This window comes from Macaca thibetana, chromosome 19 (assembly GCF_024542745.1).
Source record: "Macaca thibetana thibetana isolate TM-01 chromosome 19, ASM2454274v1, whole genome shotgun sequence".
In the NCBI taxonomy this organism is placed as follows: Eukaryota; Metazoa; Chordata; class Mammalia; order Primates; family Cercopithecidae; genus Macaca; species Macaca thibetana.
This window is the reverse complement of record NC_065596.1, coordinates 44,016,487-44,038,142: the sequence shown is the minus strand read 5'-3', so window position 1 is coordinate 44,038,142 and position 21,656 is coordinate 44,016,487. Positions and strand designations below refer to the sequence as shown.

At 43.4% G+C, this 21,656-nt stretch overlaps 3 protein-coding genes across 3 annotated transcripts in view; 1 reads left to right on the top strand and 2 right to left on the bottom strand.

The window, feature by feature from the left end:
* Window positions 1–20,836, bottom strand: part of PSMC4 (proteasome 26S subunit, ATPase 4) — a 227,474-nt gene extending 206,638 nt beyond the window's left edge. Inside the window, exon 1 of the mRNA XM_050769207.1 lies at window positions 20,833–20,836. The gene's annotated coding sequence lies outside the window, so the exon portion shown is untranslated. The remainder of the gene's footprint in view (window positions 1–20,832) is intronic.
* Window positions 1–21,656, top strand: part of LOC126942104 (glycine cleavage system H protein, mitochondrial-like) — a 290,077-nt gene that overhangs the window by 69,340 nt on the left and 199,081 nt on the right. The window lies entirely within an intron of this gene.
* On the bottom strand, window positions 9,789–11,477 carry LEUTX (leucine twenty homeobox). The gene is made up of 2 exons (XM_050769332.1): window positions 11,282–11,477; window positions 9,789–10,263 (listed from the first exon to the last, which is right to left on the bottom strand). Exons 1-2 carry the CDS (start codon window positions 11,348–11,350, stop codon window positions 9,826–9,828), a joined length of 507 nt encoding a protein of 168 aa, XP_050625289.1. The 5' UTR covers window positions 11,351–11,477; the 3' UTR covers window positions 9,789–9,825.

The window sequence follows — 21,656 nt, the reverse complement described above, 5'->3', positions numbered from 1 at the left end:
AAACCTACTCTTAAAAATTAAGACAGTTTGGCCGGGCCCGGTGACTCACGTGCGTTAATCCCAGCACTTTGGGAGGCAGAGACGGGTGGATCACGAGGTCAGGTGATCAAGATCATCCTGCCAACATGGCGAAACCCCGTTTCTACCAAAAATACAAAAATTAGCTGGGCGTGGCGGTGCATGCCTGTAATCCCAGCTACTTGGGAGGGTGAGGTGGGAGAATAGCTTGAACCCGGGAGGTGCAGATTGCAGTGAGCCAAGATTGCGCCGTCTCAAAAAAAAAAAAAAAAAAATCAAATATAATATATATATATATATGTATGTATGTATGTATATATATGTATATATGGATATATATAAAGACAGTTCATTAAGCAGACATGGAGATGGCCTGGAGTATAATAGGATTTTAAGGTTTTTTAAAGGCAGGAGACAAAGTTGTTAATTACAATTTGCCCATTATGTAGACTCTGTGAATACAGACATGAAGAGGGCCAGGGAAAGAAAGAGACAGTTGCTTTGGACATTGTAAGAAAATTCTCTCTTCAATAGATGCTCTCTCTCTCTCTCTCTCTTTTTTTTTTTTTTTTTTTTTTTTTTTGAGACAGAGTCTCTGTTGCCTAAGCTGGAGTGCAGTTGTGTGATCTCGGCTCACTGCAACCTCCGCCTCCCGTGTTAAAGCGATTCTCCCACCTCAGCCTCCCGAGTAGCTGGTATTACAGGCAAGGGCCACCATGCCTGGCTAATTTTTGTATTTTTGGTAGAGACGGGGTTTCACCGTGTTGGCCAGACTGGTGTCGAACTCCTGAACTCAGGTGATCCGCCTGCCTCGGCCTCCCAAAGTGCTGGGATTACAGGCGTGAGCCACTGCACCCTGCCTTCAAAAGATAGTCTTAAAAACAAACAAAAACCTTTACAAAATAATCAGAGATATTGAGGGTTTTTAAAGAAAGCTTTAGCATTTCTAAGGTTTGGAGGAGGGGGATTGGATACAGTTTTAAAATAAATTTTTTATTTTAGAATAGTTTTATATTTACAGAAAAATTAAGGTGACAGTACAATTACGATTTGTCGGAATGTATAGCAGAATTTGCCCATAAACCTTCTAGGACTTTCTTAGATACTTCCTTTTTAAGTTCTTCTTTGGTTATTGGTCCATTCAGACTTCCTATTTTTTCGTAGACTAATTATTGTCATTAAAACTACCATGAAGAATCTCCCATTTTAATCTAAATTTAAATTTTTAGGTTAAAAAAAAGAATCCTAGCCCTCGCTCCTGATTGGACATCAAGGATAAGGGGCGTGGCTTAAGCGCTGAGTGGCATATTGAAAGTCGAGCGGCGAACTTGGACAGAACGTCTTGTTAGAAAGCAGGTTGGGGCGGCAGGGTCAACTCGTGTTTCTCGACCAGTTTGTGGACCTAGGAAACAGGGGTCCCTGTGCACAACAGGAGTGCTGCCCACCGGCAGGAGATGGCACAGAGGACCAGAGCCTGGCTCAGTTTCCCTGCAAACATCATCCCAAGCGCCCCGCGCACTTTCATGTGGTGTTCGTGGAGCGCCCCCTGGAGCTCGAAGGCTGGTGGTGACCCTGGAGTTAGGCATCTGGGTTACTTAATACATTCATTTCCCAGACTCTCAGGACATGACTTAGCCCCAGGCTTCTAGAATTGCTTCCCAGGCTCAGTTCCCACTTCCCAGTCATGTTCCACCACCACGACCCCTCGCCTGACCGCGGGATGAGATGCAGCTCACCCATTCCTCCGAAGACAGACATCCCTGTTACGTGTAGGGAACAGGTTTTGTTGTTTTTAAAAAAAAGCTCCCACCACGCCTGCCACCAACAATTCTTAATGTTTTATTTTTCTTAAATGTTCATGCAAAGAGAATAACAAAGTAAACACCCGTCTACTCACTATTTCACCGCTTAATACAGTCGTTTTTTAAAAATCAGAAGTAAGCTATGCTTACCATAAAAAATGCCTAAACGTTACAAAAGTCAAAAGCAGAACTCCAAGCTGTGGTCTTATCTTCCAGCTCATAGGGTCCTTTCTAGAGAACGTGGTTGTGTTTGCAAATCTGCACTCACTTAGAGGATGGCTGGGTTACAAGAGAGCACTCTACACCGGGGGTCCCCAACACCCCCACTCCCCACCCCCACAGACCAGTACCCATGGTGGCCTGTTAGGAACCAGACCGCACAGCAGGAGGTGAGCAGCGGGCCAGCCAGCAAAGCTTCGTCTGTATTTGCAGCCACTCCCCGTCGCTGGGTTACAGCCTGAGCCCTGCCTCCTGTCAGGTCAGCCAGGGCACTAGATTCTCAAAGGAGCGCAAACTCTATTGTGAACTGCGCATTCGAGGGATCTAGGTTGCGTGCTCCTTATGAGAATCGAATGCCTGAAGATCTGTCACTGTGTCCCATCACCCCCACATGGGACCATCTAGTTGCAGGAAAACAAGTTCAGGGCTCCCATGAGATTTGACATTATGGTGAGTTGTATAATTATTTGATGATATATTATAATGTAATAATAATAGAAATAAAGTGCACAATAAATGTAATATGCTTGAATCATACCCAAAGAATCCCCCACCCCACCCACCCCACCCACCCCACTGCTGCCGTCTGTGGAAAAATTATCTTCCCCAAAACTGGTTCCTGGTGCCCAAAACGTTGGGGACCGCTGCACCTCACAGTTCCGCAGCTGCTGCCATCCTGGTTTATCCATACATCTTGGGGCTTCCAGGTCAGCCCCTGCAGCTTTACCTTCTTCTTGTTTATAGCTGCATAGACTTAGATGTTCAGAGAATAGTCCAGTCTCTGTTCCTCCCAGCTTTAGAGCCTCAGCGTTTCTTCACATCAGTCACTTGCTTATTAATTATTTAAAGGTTCTTGCTGCTTCTTTCTAAAACTAAAGGAGAGGTCCCTGATCAAGTTGAATTTTGCAAAGGTGAGTAGTGACTTTTACAGTTAATTCCTGGGATTGGCTGGGGGAACTCAAGGCCTCCAGCCCTCACTAAGTTCTCTTAGGGAATCATTCATTCCTTTAAGATCAAGCTAGACAGTTTTATTTTTATGTATTTATTTATTTTGAGACAGAGTCTTGCTCTGTCACCCAGGCTGGAGTGCAGTGGCCTTGGCTTACTGCAACCTCCGCCTCCTGGGTTTAAGTGATTCTTCTGCCTCAGCCTCTGGAGTAGCTGGGACTACAGGCGCATGCCACCACACCTGGTGAATTTTTTTTTTTTTTTTTTTTTTTGGTAGAGACGGGGTTTCATCATATAGGTCAGGCTGGTCTCCAACTCCTGATCTCGTGATCCACCCGCCTCCGCCTCCCAAAGTGCTGGGATTACAGGCATAAGCCACGGCGCCTGGCCGAGCTAGACATTTTTTTTTTTAATTAAGACATTATTACATTATTATTATAATTTGTTTAGATGGAGTTTCACTCCTGTTGTCCAGGCTGGAGTGCAATGGCGCGATCTTGGCTCACTGCAACCTCTGCCTCCTAAGATCAAGTGATTCTCCTGCCTCAGCCTTCCAAGTAGCTGGAATTACAGACATGCGCCACTGTGCCCGGCTAATTTTGTATTTTTAGTAGAGATGGGGTTTTACCATGTTGGCCAGCTTGGTTTGAACTTCTGACCTCAGGTGACCAAACCACCTTGGCCTCCCAAAGTACTGGGATTACAGGCGTGAGCCACTGCGCCTGGCAACAGACATTATTTTTTGGAGCAGTTTGAAGCTTACAGTAAATTGAGCAGGTAGTATGTAGTTCCCATATACCACTCAGCCCCTAACACTTTTCCCTACCATTTTCTTCTAAATTTATTTGTTTTTTAAAAAATTGTATGACTTTATCTTGTACAATATAATGTTTTGAAGTATGTATATATTGTGGAATGGTTAAATCTAGCTTGTTTATTTATTTATTTATTTATTGAGACGGAGTTTCGCTCTTGTTGCCCAGGCTGGAGTGCAATGGGCAATCTCGGCTCACCGCAACCTCCGCCTCCAGAGTTCAAGCGATTCTCCTGCCTCAGTCTCCTAAGTAGCTGGGATTACAGGCATGTGCCACCATGCCTGGCTAATTTTGTATTTTTAGTAGAGACGGGGTTTCTCCATGTTGGTCAGGCTGGTCTTTGAACTCTCGACCTCAGGTGATCCTCCCACCTCAGCCTCCCAAAGTGCTGGGATTGCAGGCGTGAGCCACCGCACCTGGCCAAATCTAGCTAATTTAAAGAAATGCGTTACCTCACGTAGTTATTATTATTACTATTATTATTTTGTAGTGAGAACACCTAACATCTACTCTCTTAGTGTTTTTCAAGAATGCAATAAATCACCATTAATTATAGTCATGATGCTGTCCAATAGGTCTCTTGAACTTATTCCTTCTATCTAAATGTAATTATGCTTTGACCAACGTCTTCCCAACTTACCCCCAACAACCCCAGATTCTTTTAACCACCATTCTACTCTCTACTTCTATGAGGTCCACTTTAAAAAAAAAAAAAAAGTATTTATTTATTTTTTCAAATTTTATTTTTTGTTATTTATTTATTCATTTATTTATTTTGAGACGGAGTTTCCGTCTTGTTGCCCAGTCTGGAGTGCAATGGTGCGATCTTGGCTCACTGCAACCTCTGCCTTCTGGGTTCAAGCGATTCTCTTGCCTTAGCCTCCTGGGTAGCTGGGATTACAGGTGCCTGCCACCATGCCCAGCTAATTTTTTGGTATTTTTAGTAAAGATGGGGTTTCGCCATGTTGGCCAGGCTGGTCTCGAACTCCTGACCTCAGGTGATCCACCCACCTTGACCTCTCAAAGTGCTGAGATTACAGGCATGAGCCACCATGCCCAGACTTATTTATTTTCATTATTTTTATTTCAATAGGTATTTGGGGGAACAGGTGGTGTTTGGTTACATGAATAATTTGTTAAGTGGTGATTTCTGAGATTTTGGTGCACCCATCACCTGAGCAGTATACACTGCACCATATTTGTAGTCTTTTATCCCTCACCCTTCCCCTGAGTCCCCAAAGTCCATTGTGTCATTCTTATGCCTTTGCATCCTCATAGCTTAGCTCCCACTTAAAAGTGAGAAAGTATGACGTTTGGTTTTCCATTCCTGAGTTACTTCAGTTAGAATAATGGTCTCCAATCCATCCAGGTTGCTGCAAATGCCATTATTTCATTTTCTTTTTATGGCTGAATAGTATTCCGTGGTATGTCTCTCTCTCTCTCTCTATATATATATATATACACACACACACACACACACACATATATATATCACATACCATGGAATAATATATGTATGTATGTATCTATCTATCTATCTGTCATCTATCTATCTATATATCACATTTTCTTTATCCACTTGTTGATTGATGGACATTTGGGCTGGTTCTATAATTTTGTAATTGTGAATTGTGTTGCTATAAACATGTGTGTGCAAGTATCTCTTTTGTATAATGACTTATTTTCCTCTAAGCAGATACCCAGTAGTGGGATTGCTGGATCAAATGGTAAATCTACTTTTTGTCCTTTAAGGAATCTCCACTGTTTTCTCTAGTGGGTGTACTAGTTTACATTCCCACCAAGAGTGTAAAAGTGTTCCCTTTTCATCACATGCACAACACCCATTATTTTTTGACTTTTTGATCTTTGATTTTGTTATTTTTTTATTGTGGCCATTCTTGCAGGAGTAAGGCGTAGGGTCCGCTTTTTAGGATTCCACATGTGTATGAGATCATGTGGTATTTGTCTTTCTGTGTCTGGTTTATTTCATTTAACATAATGTCCTTTAGGCTCATCTATATTGCAAATGACAGGATTTCATTCTTTATTAATACTTTTTTAATGGCCAAATTGTGTATAAATCCATTGTGTAACACCAAAAGCAACGGCAACAAAAGCCAAAATTGACAAATGGGATCTAATTAAACTAAAGAGCTTCCGCACAGCGAAAGAAACTACCATCAGAGTGAACAGGCAACCTACAGAATGGGAGAAAATTTTTGCAATCTACTCATCTGACAAAGGGCTAATATCCAGAACCTACAAAGAACTCAAACAAATTTACAAGAAAAAAAAACCCCATCAAAAAGTGGGCAAAGGATATGAACAGACATTTCTCAAAAGAAAACATTCATACAGCCAACAGACACATGAAAAAATGCTCATCATCACTGGCCATCAGAGAAATACAAATCAAAACCACAATGAGATACCATCTCACACCAGTTAGAATGGCAATCATTAAAAAGTCAGGAAACAACAGGTGCTGGAGAGGATGTGGAGAAATAGGAACACTTTTACACTGTTGGTGGGATTGTAAACTAGTTCAACCATTATGGAAAACAGTATGGCGATTCCTCAAGATCTAGATCTAGAAGTACCATATGACCCAGCCATACCATTACTGGGTATATACCCAAAGGATTATAAATCATACTGCTATAAAGACACATGCACACGTATGTTTATTGCAGCACTATTCACAATAGCAAAGACTTGGAATCAACCCAAATGTCCATCAGTGACGGACTGGATTAAGAAAATGTGGCACATATACACCATGGAATACTATGCAGCCATAAAAAAGGATGAGTTTGTGTCCTTTGTAGGGACACGGATGCAGCTGGAAACCATAATTTCTCAGCAAACTATCACAAGAACAGAAAACCAAACACCGCATGTTCTCACTCATAGGTGGGAACTGAACAATGAGATCACTTGGACTCGGGAAGGGGAACATCACACACCAGGGCCTATCATGGGGAGGGGGAAGCGGGGAGGGATTGCATTGGGAGTTATACCTGATGTAAATGACGAGTTGATGGGTGCTGACGAGTTGATGGGTGCAGCACACCAACATGGCACAAGTATACATATGTAACAAACCTGCACGTTATGCACATGTACCCTAGAACTTAAAGTATTAAAAAAAAAATCCATTGTGTATAAATCACATTTTTTGTTGTTGTTGTTTTTAGATGGAGTCTCGCTCTGTTGCCAGGCTGGAGTGCAGTGGTGCAATGTCGGCTCACTGGAACCTCTGGCTCCTGAGTTCAAGCAATTCTCCTGCCTCAGCCTCCCAAGTAGTTGGAACTACAAGCGTGTACCACCACACCCAGCTAATTTTTGTATTTTTACTAGAGACCGGGTTTCACTATGTTGGCTAGGCTGGTCTTGAACACTTGACCTCAGGTGCTCCACCTGCCTCGGCCTCCCAAAGTGCTGGGATTACAGGCATGAGCCACCGTGCCTGGCCCATTATTTTATTAAATAGACTTTCTTACCCTTTTCTCCCTCTTTGCCTGCTGGGACCCCAATAATTTGAAAATTTGGTTGCTTTATGGTATCATATGTCATGAAGGCGTTTATCATTCTTTTTAAATTCTTTTTTATTTTTGCCTTCCTGGGTTATTTCAAAAGATGTGGCTTTAAGTTCTGAAATTCTTTTTTCTACTTAATTTAGTCTTTTATTGAAGCTTTCAAATAGATTTTATACTTCATTCAATGAAGTCATTTCCAGAATTTGTGTGGTTCTTTTTTATGTCTATCTCTTTGGTAAATTTCTCATTCATATCCTAAATTGTTTTTCTAATTTGTTTGTATTATTTTTCTGAGTTCTTTTGTATCTCACTGAGCTTCTTTAATATCATTATTTTGAATTCTTTATCCAGGTATAGCCTCTGTATGATTTATTTGGCTGAAAGCAACATCAGTAGTGTTATTTCCTCTGTGGCTTAAGGTGCAGTCGTTAGTGGAGACTGTGAATCTTTTCCAGGGATAGGGGATGTCAGGTGGGCCGGTTTTCGGGCCCAGCGGTGGCAGTGGTGGGCCAAGTATGCCTGTCCTTGAGCCCCAGGATGGTGTATGCTGGCACAGGTCTTAGCAGGTTCAGGTGGGCCAATTCCCAGGCTTCCAGGTGGCTTGCTTGGGTGCTGGTATTGCCAGCCATGGGCCAGGTAGGTGCGTAGTTCCTGGGGCCACTGGGTAGCAAGGGTGGCATGGGCAATGGCAGTAATATTGGCAGGACAATCTAGCTCCCAGTCAGCTGGTGCTAGTGTTGGTGATGGCTGCAATGGGCTGAGCAGGCCAGTCTCCAGGCCCATAAGTGGCACATGCAAGTAGATGCCGCCTGAGGTGGTAGTGGTGGCCAGCTGGGTGTGTTCAGCCTCAGGCTCCTGGGACTATTCTCATCTCCTGGAAATGCTTGTGCATCAGTTTAAAATCACCTCTTTGCTGTGATCCGGGGAGACTAGCGAATGTCAAATTCCTTCAGTTCCCAGAGATAGGTGATTTAGGATGCAGTGGAAGCTGCAAAAGTTTGGGTGCTCACTGCGTGGAAGAACTCCCTCCAGGGAGAGTCTATAGACTTACCACTGGAGCAAGCAAGGGCCAAAGGCTTGGGCAGTGTCTGAACTCCCATTCAGGCTCCCACGGGTCCAGCATTTGTCTGTCCGGTTCACTTCCAGATACAGGCTGGTTAAAAGCATGACTATCAAGCAGCAGCTGGAAGAGTGTGCTGGCAAATCCTTTTTGAGAAACTGGGAGCTGTGCATTTTGACCCCTTCTCTGCACTGCTCCGGTTGGGGAGTGAGGTGGAGGAAGGCTAGTCTTGAAGTGCTTGTGTGCCTGCTTAAAACCACCTTTTTCTTCTGTGAGCTAGGGAGACTCACATATGCTTAATCCCTTCCATTTCCAGAGCTAGGGGGTTTAGGATGCAGTCCTTTGAGTGCAGGTCTAAAAGTTGGGGTGTTCAATGTGTGGACAAACTTCTTCCAGGAGGAATGGAGAGACCTGGATTTATTGCCGGTCTGAGCTGGGCTGAAGGCTTGGGTGGCACCTAGCTTCTGTTCAGGCTCTTGGAAGTCTGTAGTTTACCTACCTAGTCAACTCCCTGATGCAGGCTCGTTAGGAACTTAACCATCAACAGTTAGGGTGCTATATGTGTAGGTCACCCCTTCTCTCGTTGGGGAGAAGCTGGGAACTGGGGATTCCTTCCTGATTGTATGGCTCAGTGCCCAGAGTGGGTTTAGTATTTCCGAGTGCTTCAGCTTTTCCTGCCTGTTTGATAAGACATTTTTTTCTTTTTTTTCTTTTTTTCTGAGATGGAGTCTTGCTCTGTCACATCACCCAGGTTGGAGTGCAGTGGTGCAATCTTGGCTCATGCAACCTCTACCTCCTGGGTTCAAGCAATTCTCTTGCCTCAGCCTCCTGAGTAGCTGGGACTACAGGCGCCTGCCACCACACCCAGCTAGTTTTTTGTATTTCAAGTAGAGATGGGGTTTCACCGTGTTAGCTGGGATGGTCTTGAGCTCCTGACCTCGTGATCTGCCCACCTCGGCCTCCCAAAAGGCTGGGATTACAAGCGTGAGCCCCCGCGCCTGGCCTGATAAGACATTTTCTTAGTTGCCTGGTGTGTAAGAGTCTCTCAACTCACTTCTGACTTTCTTCCAGAGACAAACGATCCAGGCATAGAAGTTTATTCAGTGCATCAGAGTCAGGAACCTCCTACGTCACTGTGTTCCTGGCGTCCCTTCTCTGATGACGCTTTTTAATGCTGAAATTTGGGTGAGAAGGCACTCAAATGGAGTTCAGAAAATGCAGGCAGTGATGAAAGGTAGGGGAGTTCCTTTATTGTTTTTTGTTTTTGTTTTTTTGGTTTTTTTGGGGTTTTTTGTTTTTTAACAGAAAAAGATAAATTCCCAGCCCTGGATCTACTTAGACTGGGCTCAACCCATTAAAGATGTTTGGAAATATGTTTCAGTGGATCAGATCACAGACCTCCCCTAGAAGCTATGTGTAAGAAGTTACGCTGAAGATTGGAGCTGGTCATACTCAAGGCATACTGGAAAAAGATACTGATTTAGGCTGCTGGTGTCATCTTCCCCTGGCAAGTCGTAGATCTTTACAAATTCATCTATTTCACAGACAGTGGAGGCCCAAGGAGGATTTGAAGCCCCCAGACATATCTGTTCAATGTCATGTGCCCGAGAGTCCCAGGATGAATCCCTCACAGAGGCGCCGGCTCCTCCCGGATTCTTGATATCAGAAGGCTCATGGAGACCATGGTCATTTGCATCAGAGATTCTGGGACTTACTGGACGAATGTTTGCAGTAGTTATAGCTGAGGGAGTCTCCTCCTCCTTCACTGAAAGGGTCTGGTTTGATGGTCCTAGTGATGGCCATGGCTGCATTCGCTGCCGCTGCTGCCTCTTCCATTTGGCACGCTGGTTCTTGAACCAAATCTGGGGAGGGAGGAGTAGGGAGGTCAATAATGGAGGTTGAGTATAAAGGGGCATCCTCATGTTCCTTAGGAATTTGGTTTTTTGGAGTGAGAGTTAGTCTCACATTTATTGGAACAAGGCAAGCTCTTTCTATCCTCTGCTGTCCTGGGTTTCAAGGGAAAAGTGGGGGTAGGATTGTACTAACAATGGGTGGAATATGACTTAGATCATGATGTATTAAATAGAAGGGTGTTTGTATTAGTGGTATATTTTTTTTTTCTTTGAGACAAGGTACTACTCTGTCACCCAGCCTGGAGTGCAGTGGTGCAATCATAGCTCACTGCAGCCTTGAACTCCTGGGCTTAAACAATCCTCCTAGCTCAGTCTCCCAAGTAGCCGGGACTATAGCCATGTGCCTCCAGGCCTGGTTAATTTTTAATTTTTTTTTTTTTGTAGAGACATGGTCTTACTATGTTGCCCAGGCTGGTCTTGAACTGGGCTCAAGCAATCCTCCTGCCTCCACCTCCCAAATTGCTGGGATTACAAGTGTGAGCCACCATGCCTGGTGCCCAGAGAAAGTATTTTAAAGTCAGAGTATGGGGTGAGAGTTTAGCTTGGGTTGTCTTCAGTGTTCATCCAGGTGTTCTCCCCCGAATACTTTGTGGGAACTTAGTGACAGATATCTGGATGACTATGATCATCCTCAGAACCCACCCTGAATACGCAAGAACAGACCCGAATGGGAGTATCTGAGATCCAGCTTCAAAGAGTCCTGTGTAGCATGGTGGGTCTGGAGTTGGAAAGGTCTGGGTTCAAATTCCAACTCTTATGTTTATAATGCTTGGAAGACAGCTCTTCTATGTGAGCTTTAGTGTTCCTCGGTAAAGTGGGTGCTCATGACAATAAAAATATAAAGTGCTTAACATTTGTCCTTACACATAGCAATTGCCAATAAATAGGAATTGTTATAACGGTGATCAAAAGTGTGTGTGAAGCTCTGGGTTAGGTGTGCTACCTACAGACACACTTGGGAACAGACCTTTACTACGGATAGATCGAGTTGTAGCGTTGAAGCCAGTTTCCCCATGGTAACCAAACTTGGGTGCATGGTCTTTGCAAGCACTTCTCTCAATGCTGTGAGTTGTTTGGAGAGAAATCTTGTGCGTTGCCTACGCTCTCGCCTTGGCCTTTCTGCAGAGGGAACAGACAAAAGACTTTCATTTAAAAAAATTCAGAAGAGGGCCGGGCGCGGTGGCTCAAGCCTGTAATCCCAGCACTTTGGGAGGCTGAGACTGGCGGATCCCGAGGTCAGGAGATCGAGACCATCCTGGCTAACATGGTGAAACCCCGTCTCTACTAAAAAATACAAAAAACTAGCCGGGCGAGGTGGCGGGCGCCTGTAGTCCCAGCTACTCGGGAGGCTGAGGCAGGAGAATGGCGTGAACCCGGGAGGCAGAGCTTGCAGTGAGCTGAGATCCGGCCACTGCACTCCAGCCTGGGCGACAGAGCAAGACTCCCTCTCAAAAAAAAAAAAAAAAAAAAAAAAAAAAATTCAGAGGAAAAGAGGGAGAGTACTACATCAAGGGCAAAAAAATCTAAACAACAGCCTTGAGCCCTAGACCTTCCCTCTGACAGAGCCTACACAAATGAGAAGGAACCAGAAAACCAAATCTGGTAATACGACAAAACAAGGTTCTTTAACATCCCCCAAAATCACATTAGTTCACCAGCAATGGATCCAAACCAAGAAGAAATCCCTGACATTCCTGAAAAAGAATTCAGAAGGTCAGTTATTAAGCTAATCAAGGAAGCACCAGAAAAAAGTGAAGCCCAATTTAAGGAAATTAAAAAAAAAAAAAAAGATACAAGAAATTAGGGGAGAAATCTTCAGTGAAATAGAGAGCATAAATAAAAAATAATCAAAACTTTAGGAGACAATGGACGCCCTTATGTGTACTAGACCTAAGAAATGAGATAGCAACACAATGACCAAGAACCCAAAAGCAAATGCAATAAAAACAAAGATAAATAGCTAGGACTTAATTAAACTAAAGAGCTTTTGCTTAGCAAAATGAACAGCCAGCAGAGTAGACACACAACCCACAGACTAGAAGAAAATCTTCACAATCTATACATTTGACAAAGGACTAATATCCAGAATCTGCAACAAACTCAAACAAATTAGCAAGAAAAAAACAAACAATTCCATCAAAAAGTGGGCTGAGGACATTAATAGATAATTCTTAAAAGATATACAAATGACCAACAAACATATGGAAAAAATGCTCAACATCACAAATGATTAAGAAAATGCAAATCACAATCACAAGAATGGCCATAATAAAAAAAAAATAGATGTTGGCATGGATGTGGTGAACAGGGAACACTTCACTGCTGGTGGGAATGTAAACTAGTACAACCACTGTGGAAAACAGTGCAAAGATTCCTTCCAGAACTATAAGTAGAACTACCATTTGATCCAGCAATCCCACTACTGGGTATCTACCCAGAGGAAAAGAAGTCATTATACGAAAAAGATACTTTCACATGTGTGTTTATAGCAGCACAATTAGCAATTGTAAAAATGTGGAACCAACCCAAATGTCCATCAACCAACGAGTGGATAAACTGTGGTGTGTGTATGTGTATATATATAATTAATATATAATGTATATAAATTATATTGTATATAATTATATAATTATAATAATATAAGTATTATAATATATATAAATTATATGATGGAATGCTACTCAGCCATAAAAATGAATTAATGATATTTGTAACAACCTGGATGGGATTGGAGACCATTATTCTAAGTGAAGCAACTCAGGAATGGAAAACCAATCATCGTATGTTCTCACTCATAAGTGGGATCTAAGCTATGAGGATGCAAAGGCATAAGAATGACACAGTGGACTTTGGAGACTCAGGGGAAAGGGTGAGAAGGGGGTGAGGGATAAAAGACTACAAATGCAGTGCAGCGTATACTGCTCGGGTGATGGGCACACCAAAATCTCACAAATCACCACTAAAGAACTTACTCATGTAACCAAACACCACTGGTTCCCCAATAACCTATGCAAATACAAAAAAATTTAAAAATGTTTTATTAGAATGCAAATATATATAGTCCAAAGGTAAGCTTCTTTCCTGAGCTTGACCTGGGAATCAAGAGCTTCGGCTAAACATTTGACTCACGAGACCCACTTCTCACCCTCTTGCTGGGAGGGTTCCGCATCTGCATTCCTAGAAAACCAGTGCCGACTTCCACTGAGCAGGACACATTTTTAAGCCACAAATGGGATAAGCTTATTTCTGTGGCCTCATCTTACAGCCCCTGGAGGAGGAACATCAACTTCTCCATGACGTTGGGCACCAATTTGTTTTCCTGGCAACTTGGGGGCATCTTTCTGTTTCTCATGCTGCTAATAAAGACATACCTGAAACTGAGTAATTTATAAAGGAAAGAAGTTTAATGGACTCACAGCTCCACATGGCTGGGGAGGCCTCACAATCATGGTGAAAGGCATGGAGGAGCAAAGCCACATCTTACATGGTGGCAGGCAGGGGAGGGAATGAGAGCTAAGCAAAAGGAGAAACCTCTTATAAAACCATCAGATCTTATGAGACTTATTCATTACCATGAGCACAATATGGGGGAAACCGCCCCATGATTCAGTTATCTCCCACCGGGTCCCTCCCACAACGCATGGGAATTATGGGAGCTACAATTCAAGATGAGATTTGGTTGAGTCCTTACTGAGATAGAATAGAATAGTGGCATGATGTTGACACCAGGTTTATATGAGTTTATAAGATTCATAGAGTATTTGAGGCTCTATTATCCTAACCGGTCATAGACTCAGTGGCACTTCTGTCTGTGTTGGTTGGCCTGTGAGACCCTGAAGCTATTGGTTTGACCATTTATTAATGGAGTCAGTAGGAAGCAGATATCAAGCTTAGTGACCTGAGAATGAATGTCGATTCTCATTTACTAGCTCTGTGACTTTGGCAGCATCACTACACTTATACTGTTTGCCTCTGTATCTTTAACAGTAACACGGTCCTAGAAAGTTCACTCCTTTAGGGAAGATGTGAGTAACCAAAGAAGTAAGTCTGTTAATTACAGGCTTGGTGCATGTGTTAGTCCATTTTGCATTTATAAAGGAATACCTAAAACTGGGTAAATTAGAAAAGAGGAATTAATTGGCTCACAGCTCTGCAGGCTATACACCAAGCATAGTGCTGGCATCTGCTCCTGGTGAGGGCCTTAGGAAGCTTCCACTCATGACAGAAAGTGAAGGGGAGCCAAGGTGTCACATGGTGAGAGTGGGAGTAAGAGAGAGCAGGGGAAGGTCCTAGACTCTTTTAAACAACCAGCTCTTGTGTGAACTCAGAGACAGAGAACTCACTCATTACCATGAGGATGGCACTAAGCCATTCAGAGGGATCTGCCCCCATGATCCAAACCCCTCCCACTGGGCCCACCTCCAACACTGGGGTGCACATTTCAACATGAGATTTGGAAGGGACAAATATACAAACTGTATTAGTGCAGAATGGGAGTTTTTACTGTGGTTTGGAATGTAAGTAAGACCTCATCATCTAGTAAAACCTGATTCTCATGGTCATCTATTTTATATGAAAGATTCTATTTTCAGGATGCTCTTATTCCTCATACAAATACATGGGGGGAAAAAAAAAGCCAACATGCTGCCCAGTCATCGCACAGTGAAGACAAGTGATCAAGCACACGGGTTTCTCTTAGCGTCTCAGCATTTGTTTAGACACAAAGGGAGAACAAAAATTTACAGGACATTGAAGAAGAATCCTCAAACAGAAGGGGGACAGCAAGAAAGAGAGAGAGGGAGATACAGAGACAAAGAGAGAAAAAAGAAAGGGAAGGTGGAAGAGAAAAAGAAAAGAGGGGGAAGAGGAGGAAAGCAGCAAGCAAACACATTTTTTTCTTAAGAAAAGAAATAAGGCTGGGCACATTGGCTCATGCCTGTAATCCTAGCACTTTGTGGATCACTTGAGATCAGGAGTTCAAAACCAGCCTGGCCAACAGGGTGAAACCCCCTCTCTACTAAAAATACAAAAAAAAATTAGCCAGGCATGGTGGCAGGCACCTGTAATCCCAGCTACTTTGGAAGCTGAGGCAGGAGAATCACTTGAACCTGGGAGGTGGAGGTTGCAGTGAGCTGAGATCACACCACTGCACTCCAGCCTGGGAGACAGAGTGAAATACTGCCTCAAAAAAATAAATAAATAAATAAATAAAAATAAAATCTATCAATGTTAAAATTAATATTCTCAGATAAATAAAAGATATTGCACTTATACATCAAGATAGTCTTGAAAAGAAAGGAAACTCTGATAAGACAAATGTTCTTTGAAATCAATAGCTAAAAAGAAACCCTTAGGCAATAGTAGAAGAGTTGGAAGACAAAGCTGTTCCAGGAAGTAGAAAAAATATATAAAAGTGAACAAAAAGAGTGAAAAAATCGGAAAATAATAAGATCTCTGCTCAGGGATGTCCAACACTAGCAATATTTATGTGACTAAAAAAGTTTCAGAGTATCATGAAAATATTTATTTTAAAAATTCAAGATTTGAGAGATGAGGCACAGGGGTTCCAGACTGAAGCTATTCCACGATGAGCACAATAAATGAACAAAAGGGTAATTGTTGCAAAAACTTCAGAATACCAGGAATATATAGAAAGTTCCAGAAGCTTCTAAAGGGAAGTAGAATTTCCATTCAAAGGATGGTAGTTAGAATTCTATTGGTCTTTAGAAAAGCAACACTGCACATTGATAAGTTATAGGAGGTAAAATCAATGAAGGATGTGGCTTTGAGTTTAAAATCATCTACCAAGCTAAGAGGTCAATATGTAAAATTGACTAACTAGTATTTTTGTGAGTTTAGTATTAAACAATAGGAAAATGTATTAGAAGAACCAGGTACAAGTTTTAATAAGTGAACTTGTTGATGCATAATTTTTCTATTAGAATCAAATAATTTTAAGAAGTTAAAATAGAAGTAAAATTACATTTATGTCCCCAGCCAAGAAATACACCTTTTTTTTTTTTTTTTTTTTTTTTTGAGACAGAATCTTGCTCTGTTGCCCAGGCTGGAGTGCAATGGTGCAATCTCAGATCACTGCAACCTCTGCCTCCCAGGTTCAAGCAATTCTTGTGTCTCAGCCTCCCAAGTAGCTCGGACCACAGGCACGTTCCACTATGCCCGGCTAATTTTTGTATTTTTAGTAGAGACAGGGTTTTGCCATGTTGTCCAGGGTGGTCTCCAACTCCTGGCCTCAAGTGATCTGCCCGCCTTGGCATCCGAAAGTATTGGAATTACAGGTGTGAGCCACTGCGCCCAGCCAGTAATACACTTCTAAACTATGCTTTACAAGTACAATTATAAAAGGAAAATGTTGATAAATATCACAAAGACAACTTTTAGAATATTGGTACAGTAGTACTCATAAGTGAATTGAAAAACACAAACCAGGCTGGGAGAATATATTTGCAACACATATAAGAGATAAATTATTAGTGTCTAGAAGACAACAAAAATATTCTACTAAACCTTGAGAAAAAAACATGCTAAAAACTGGGAAATAGGCCGGGTGCGGTGGCTCACGCCTGTAATCCCAGCACTTTGGGAGGCCGAGACGGGCGGATCACGAGGTCAGGAGATCGAGACCATCCTGGCTAACAGGGTGAAACCCCGTCTCTACTAAAAATACAAAAAAACTAGCCGGGCGTAGTGGCGGGCGCCTGTAGTCCCAGCTACTTGGGAGGCTGAGGCAGGAGAATGGCGTAAACCCGGGAGGCGGAGCTTGCAGTGAGCTGAGATCCGGCCACTGCACTCCAGCCTGGGCAACTGAGCGAGACTCCGTCTCAAAAAAAAGAAAACTGGCCGGGCGCGGTGGCTCAAGCCTGTAATCCCAGCACTTTGGGAGGCCGAGACGGGTGGATCACGAGGTCAGGAGATCGAGACCATCCTTGCTAACACGGTGAAACCCCGTCTCCACTAAAAAAATACAAAAAAAAAAACTAGCCGGGCGAAGTGGCGGGCGCCTGTAGTCCCAGCTACTCGGGAGGCTGAGGCGGGAGAATGGCGTGAACCTGGGAGGCGGAGCTTGCAGTGAGCTGAGATCCGGCCACGGCACTCCAGCCTGGGCGACAGAGCAAGACTCCGTCTCAAAAAAAAAAAAAAAAAAAAAAAAAAAAAAAAAAAAAAAAAACCAAAACAAACAAACAAACAAACAAAAAAACTGGGAAATGATATAAATACAAAAACTAGCATAAGGGAAAAACAGAATGGCCTTTAAAATAGAGTGAACAGATTCAATCACACTGGTTAACAAAGAACAGGTAATTAAAGATCATGTACTATTTTATACCCATCAATGGACTGACATTTAAAAAGTATGAGAGTAGCAGGCATTAAAAAGGATGGGAGTTTAAGATGAGCTCAGGCAACAGAGTGAGATCCTGTCTCTGCAAAAAATCTAAAAATTAGCTGGCCGTGGTGGCACACACTTGTAAGTCCCAGCTACTCCTGAGGGTGAGGTGGGAGGATCACTAGAGCCTAGGAGCTGTAGGCCAGCCTGGGCAACATACGAAGACCCCACCTCTTTAAAAAAGAGATGTGGAGAAACAAACTCCCAAGTTACTAGAGTCCCATTGCAAATTGTTTTTCAAACAATCCTTGTTGGTATAACCCAGTGGTTTCGAAATTTACCCAGTGGTTTCTAAACCCAGTGGTTTCTACCTAGGGTTGACAAAGCCCAGAAGCCACCACAAAGTCCCACACCTCTCACTTGATTTGTCTGCAACCCAATCATTCAAACCCGAGTCTCTTGCCTTTGCCCAGCTTACCCAGCATGGTGTCCTCTAGAAATGAGCGGGTTCGATCAGCTGTGTGCTGCAGAGCTCCCGAGCTGACTCTATGTGACTGCTGGGCTAAAAGACCCGCTTATTTAAGCAACATTTTAATGTAATCATGTCCCCACCCTGTCCTACCCTAATACCACGCCCTCCAGTAATCCATTCAATATCTGTTTATTGAGAACCTGTTCTACGCCTGATGCTGTGTAGGGCACTGGGAATAAAACTGTGATTCAAGACTGATCCCTGACCCCAGAGAGTGGAAGAAAATAAAGGAAAGTGGAGTGAACAGAAAATGGATAAAATGTTCAAAAATGTCACTTGGGATCAATGAGTAAATAAACAAGGCACTGAGAGAAAAATAAGTTGGTAAGATGACTCAAATTCAGAAGGTGAAGGAAGTGCCCTGTGTGTGGGCGGCTTGGAGCACAGCAGGAGGCATCCTGCTAGGAGTTTGGGATGATGGAAGGTTAAGCCCTTCACCTGCCCATCTCAGTCCAACCTCTTCCAGTCGCGACAGCAACGGATGATGGCGAAGAACTTGGCAGAGCCTAAACCATAGAGTATCTTACATCTTCTTTTGAGCATGGATTTGGGGGTAGTTGCGAGCCCATAACTAGTTTTCAGCAAGGAAACTTAAAATACAAATTGTGGCCGGGCGCGGTGGCTCAAGCCTGTAATCCCAGCACTTTGGGAGGCCGAGACGGGCGGATCACGAGGTCGGGAGATCGAGACCATCCTGGCTAACACGGTGAAACCCCGTCTCTACTAAAAAATACAAAAAACTAGCCGGGCGAGGTGGTGGGCGCCTGTAGTCCCAGCTACTCGGGAGGCTGAGGCAGGAGAATGTCGTAAAAACCCGGGAGGCGGAGCTTGCAATGAGCTGAGATCCGGCCACTGCACTCCAGCCTGGGCGACACAGCGAGACTCCGTCTCAAAAAAAAAAAAAAAAAAAAAATACAAATTGCATTTTAAAAGGAATCATGCTTCCCTCTTTCCTCTGAGCATCCCTCTCTGTCCCTCTGTTACTCATTTTCTCCACCTTTCAGGCACCCTATTAACTCATTTATTTATTCCTCCCTGTAACGTTCTTCTCCATGATGGGTCTTATTTGTGGGGTGAGTGGAATTTGGTGGATGAGACAGATCTAGTCTCTGTTCATGAGATGTGGCCTCCGCACATTCAATGTGGACCCAAGCTTTCTGAAGTAGAGATGGGACTCTGGTCTTGGCCTGTCTTATACTAACCCCTAATTCTGTCCTCTCCCTCAACCTCCACACCCCCACCAGGTTGGTTTGGAGAAGACTTGGACAAGCGAAAGAACTCTGGCTCTGGGAACATTGTGGGTAGCCTGAAGGCCAAATGATTGAAGGACCCATCTGTGTCTTTTTATGTTTTGTTTTAGAGTCTCACTGTTGCCCAGACTAGAGTGCAGCAGTGCCATCATAGCTCACTGCAGCCTTCAACTTCTGGGCTCAAGAGATCATCCAGCCTTGGCCTGCCAAAGTGTTGGGATTACAGAAGTGAGCCATTTCACCTGGCCCCATCTGTCTTTTACAGGAATAAAATTCAGGAAAACGTCTAACACGGTCAAGGGTAGAAACTCCCAAATCCTACTGGAAAAGATAAAGTGGGCCTCTAATTTTCCATATAAATTTTAGAATCAGTCCCTGGGGTTGCCCTGTGGCACTAATGAGGAGGAAAGAGGGTGATATATTCAAAGGGTATGACCTCCCCAATAGCAGGGAATTTTGCAGAGCTTAACGTTAAAACACCCCTGACACTTCTTCATTTGTTCACTTAATTATTCGAATGCCCGCTCTGTTAAGATTTGTTCCAGCGAGTAGTAAATTGGGGTTTACAAAAATAGAACTCACCGCCGCCTTCCCAAGTGCTGGCATTCTAGGGAGGGATGCAGGAAATAAAACAGGAAACAAGCCAATACTCAGTTCTGATTATGATACTACTGGTGTTATGAATGCCACCAACAGCACTGATTCAGAGGATGTGCAGTAATTTTAAGGTAAGCTAAGACGTCTCTGAGGAAGTATCATTTTCATCGAAGGAGAGGGAAGAGTGTTCTAAGCAAAGGGAACATCAAATGCAGATAAGAGGCCACTGTAGCTGAAGTGTATTGTGGAGAGGAATATCGGGAAAAGCTCAAACTGGAAAGGCCAACCAAGGTCAGAGCAAGGCGAAGAAGTTTGAATTTTATTCCAAGTGAAGGACAAGGCCATTCAAGGGCCCTTGGGAGACCCAGAACACTCAGTTCACTTTTCTTTTCTCTCTCTCTTTTTTTTTTTTTTTTTGAGATGGGGTCTCTCTCTACCATCCAGGCTGGAGTGCAGTGGTGCAATCTCAGCCTCCCAGGCTCAAGCGATCCTCTCGCCTCAGCATCCCAAGCAGCTGGGACTATAGGAATGAGCCACTGCACCCAGCCTCAGTTCACTTTTCTTACCACAAGCTACTTGAGAAATGAAAGAAAAAAATAGCCTCACCTTGAGAAAGTTGCATGAGATTCCAGGTGCCCACCTGACAGGCAGGTTCCACTGAGGCATGAGGCTGAAAATAGTTTGCAGTTACAGTTTCTCAAGATCTTCTCTTGCTGTTGTATCTGCTTTGAGCACACCCTCCCCTTACTTTCAGGGGCCTCATTTGCTACTTTCTCATCAAAGGCTTCTCTGATCCCCCCCAGGCCAGGTCAGAACTTCTGTGTGGTGCTGCAGAGCTCCCTGAACGTCACCATACCTTACTATGTTTATTTGCGTGGGTTTTCTGGGAATGTTGGTCTCCATGAGGGAGGATGTGGGTCTTACCCTGTGATCCTCAGAGCCCTGCACAGGACCTGGCCCATGGTAGTTGCTCATTATAAGAGTTTAGGAGACATGAATAAAATATTGGACTCTCCCTGGGGGAAAGTGGCTGTAGTTGACCTTGCTACTGCGAGATTTTGAATGTAAATCAAGTGTTTGCCTATTTTGGCATGCACTGAAGTATTAGGAACATGTTTCTACATATGTGAATTATATTATCACTTTAGATGGGACACGGTGGTACAGGATGCTGTCCACTAGCCTGCTCCGGGCATGCCTAGCATGTGAACCGCAATTCCGTTTTCTTATTCTAAGTTTCATGTACATACAGAAAAGTTCACGAGTGGTTAGTGTAATGTCAGCGATTTTCCATCCCCAGGTAGCCAGCATCCAGATCCAGAAACAGAATATTTCCAGCATCCCACAAGCTTCTTTCCATCTCTGCCTACGCAATGGTACTAACTTGCCTGACTATGTCATCGCAGATCAGTAATACCTGCTTTTGAACTTCATATACATGAATCATACAGTAAAGACTCTTTTTTTCTCTTTTATTTTTAATTGACATGGAATAATTGTACATACTATATTTATAGAATACAGAGTGATTTTTTTTTTTTGAGACAGGGTCTCACTCTGTTGCCCATGCTGGAGTGCAGTGGCACCATATCAGCTCACTGCAGCTTTCACCTCCTGG

What these genes read in the sequence shown, in the direction of transcription:
- LEUTX (XM_050769332.1), bottom strand. Translation starts at nt 11,350, where the DNA reads ATGCACCCAAGTTTGGTTACCATGGGGAAACTGGCTTCAACGCTACAA. An exon ending in TCGATCTATCCGTAGTAAAG is followed by an intron (nt 10,264 to 11,281) that starts GTCTGTTCCCAA and finishes CTCCCTCCCCAG; the next exon opens with ATTTGGTTCAAGAACCAGCG.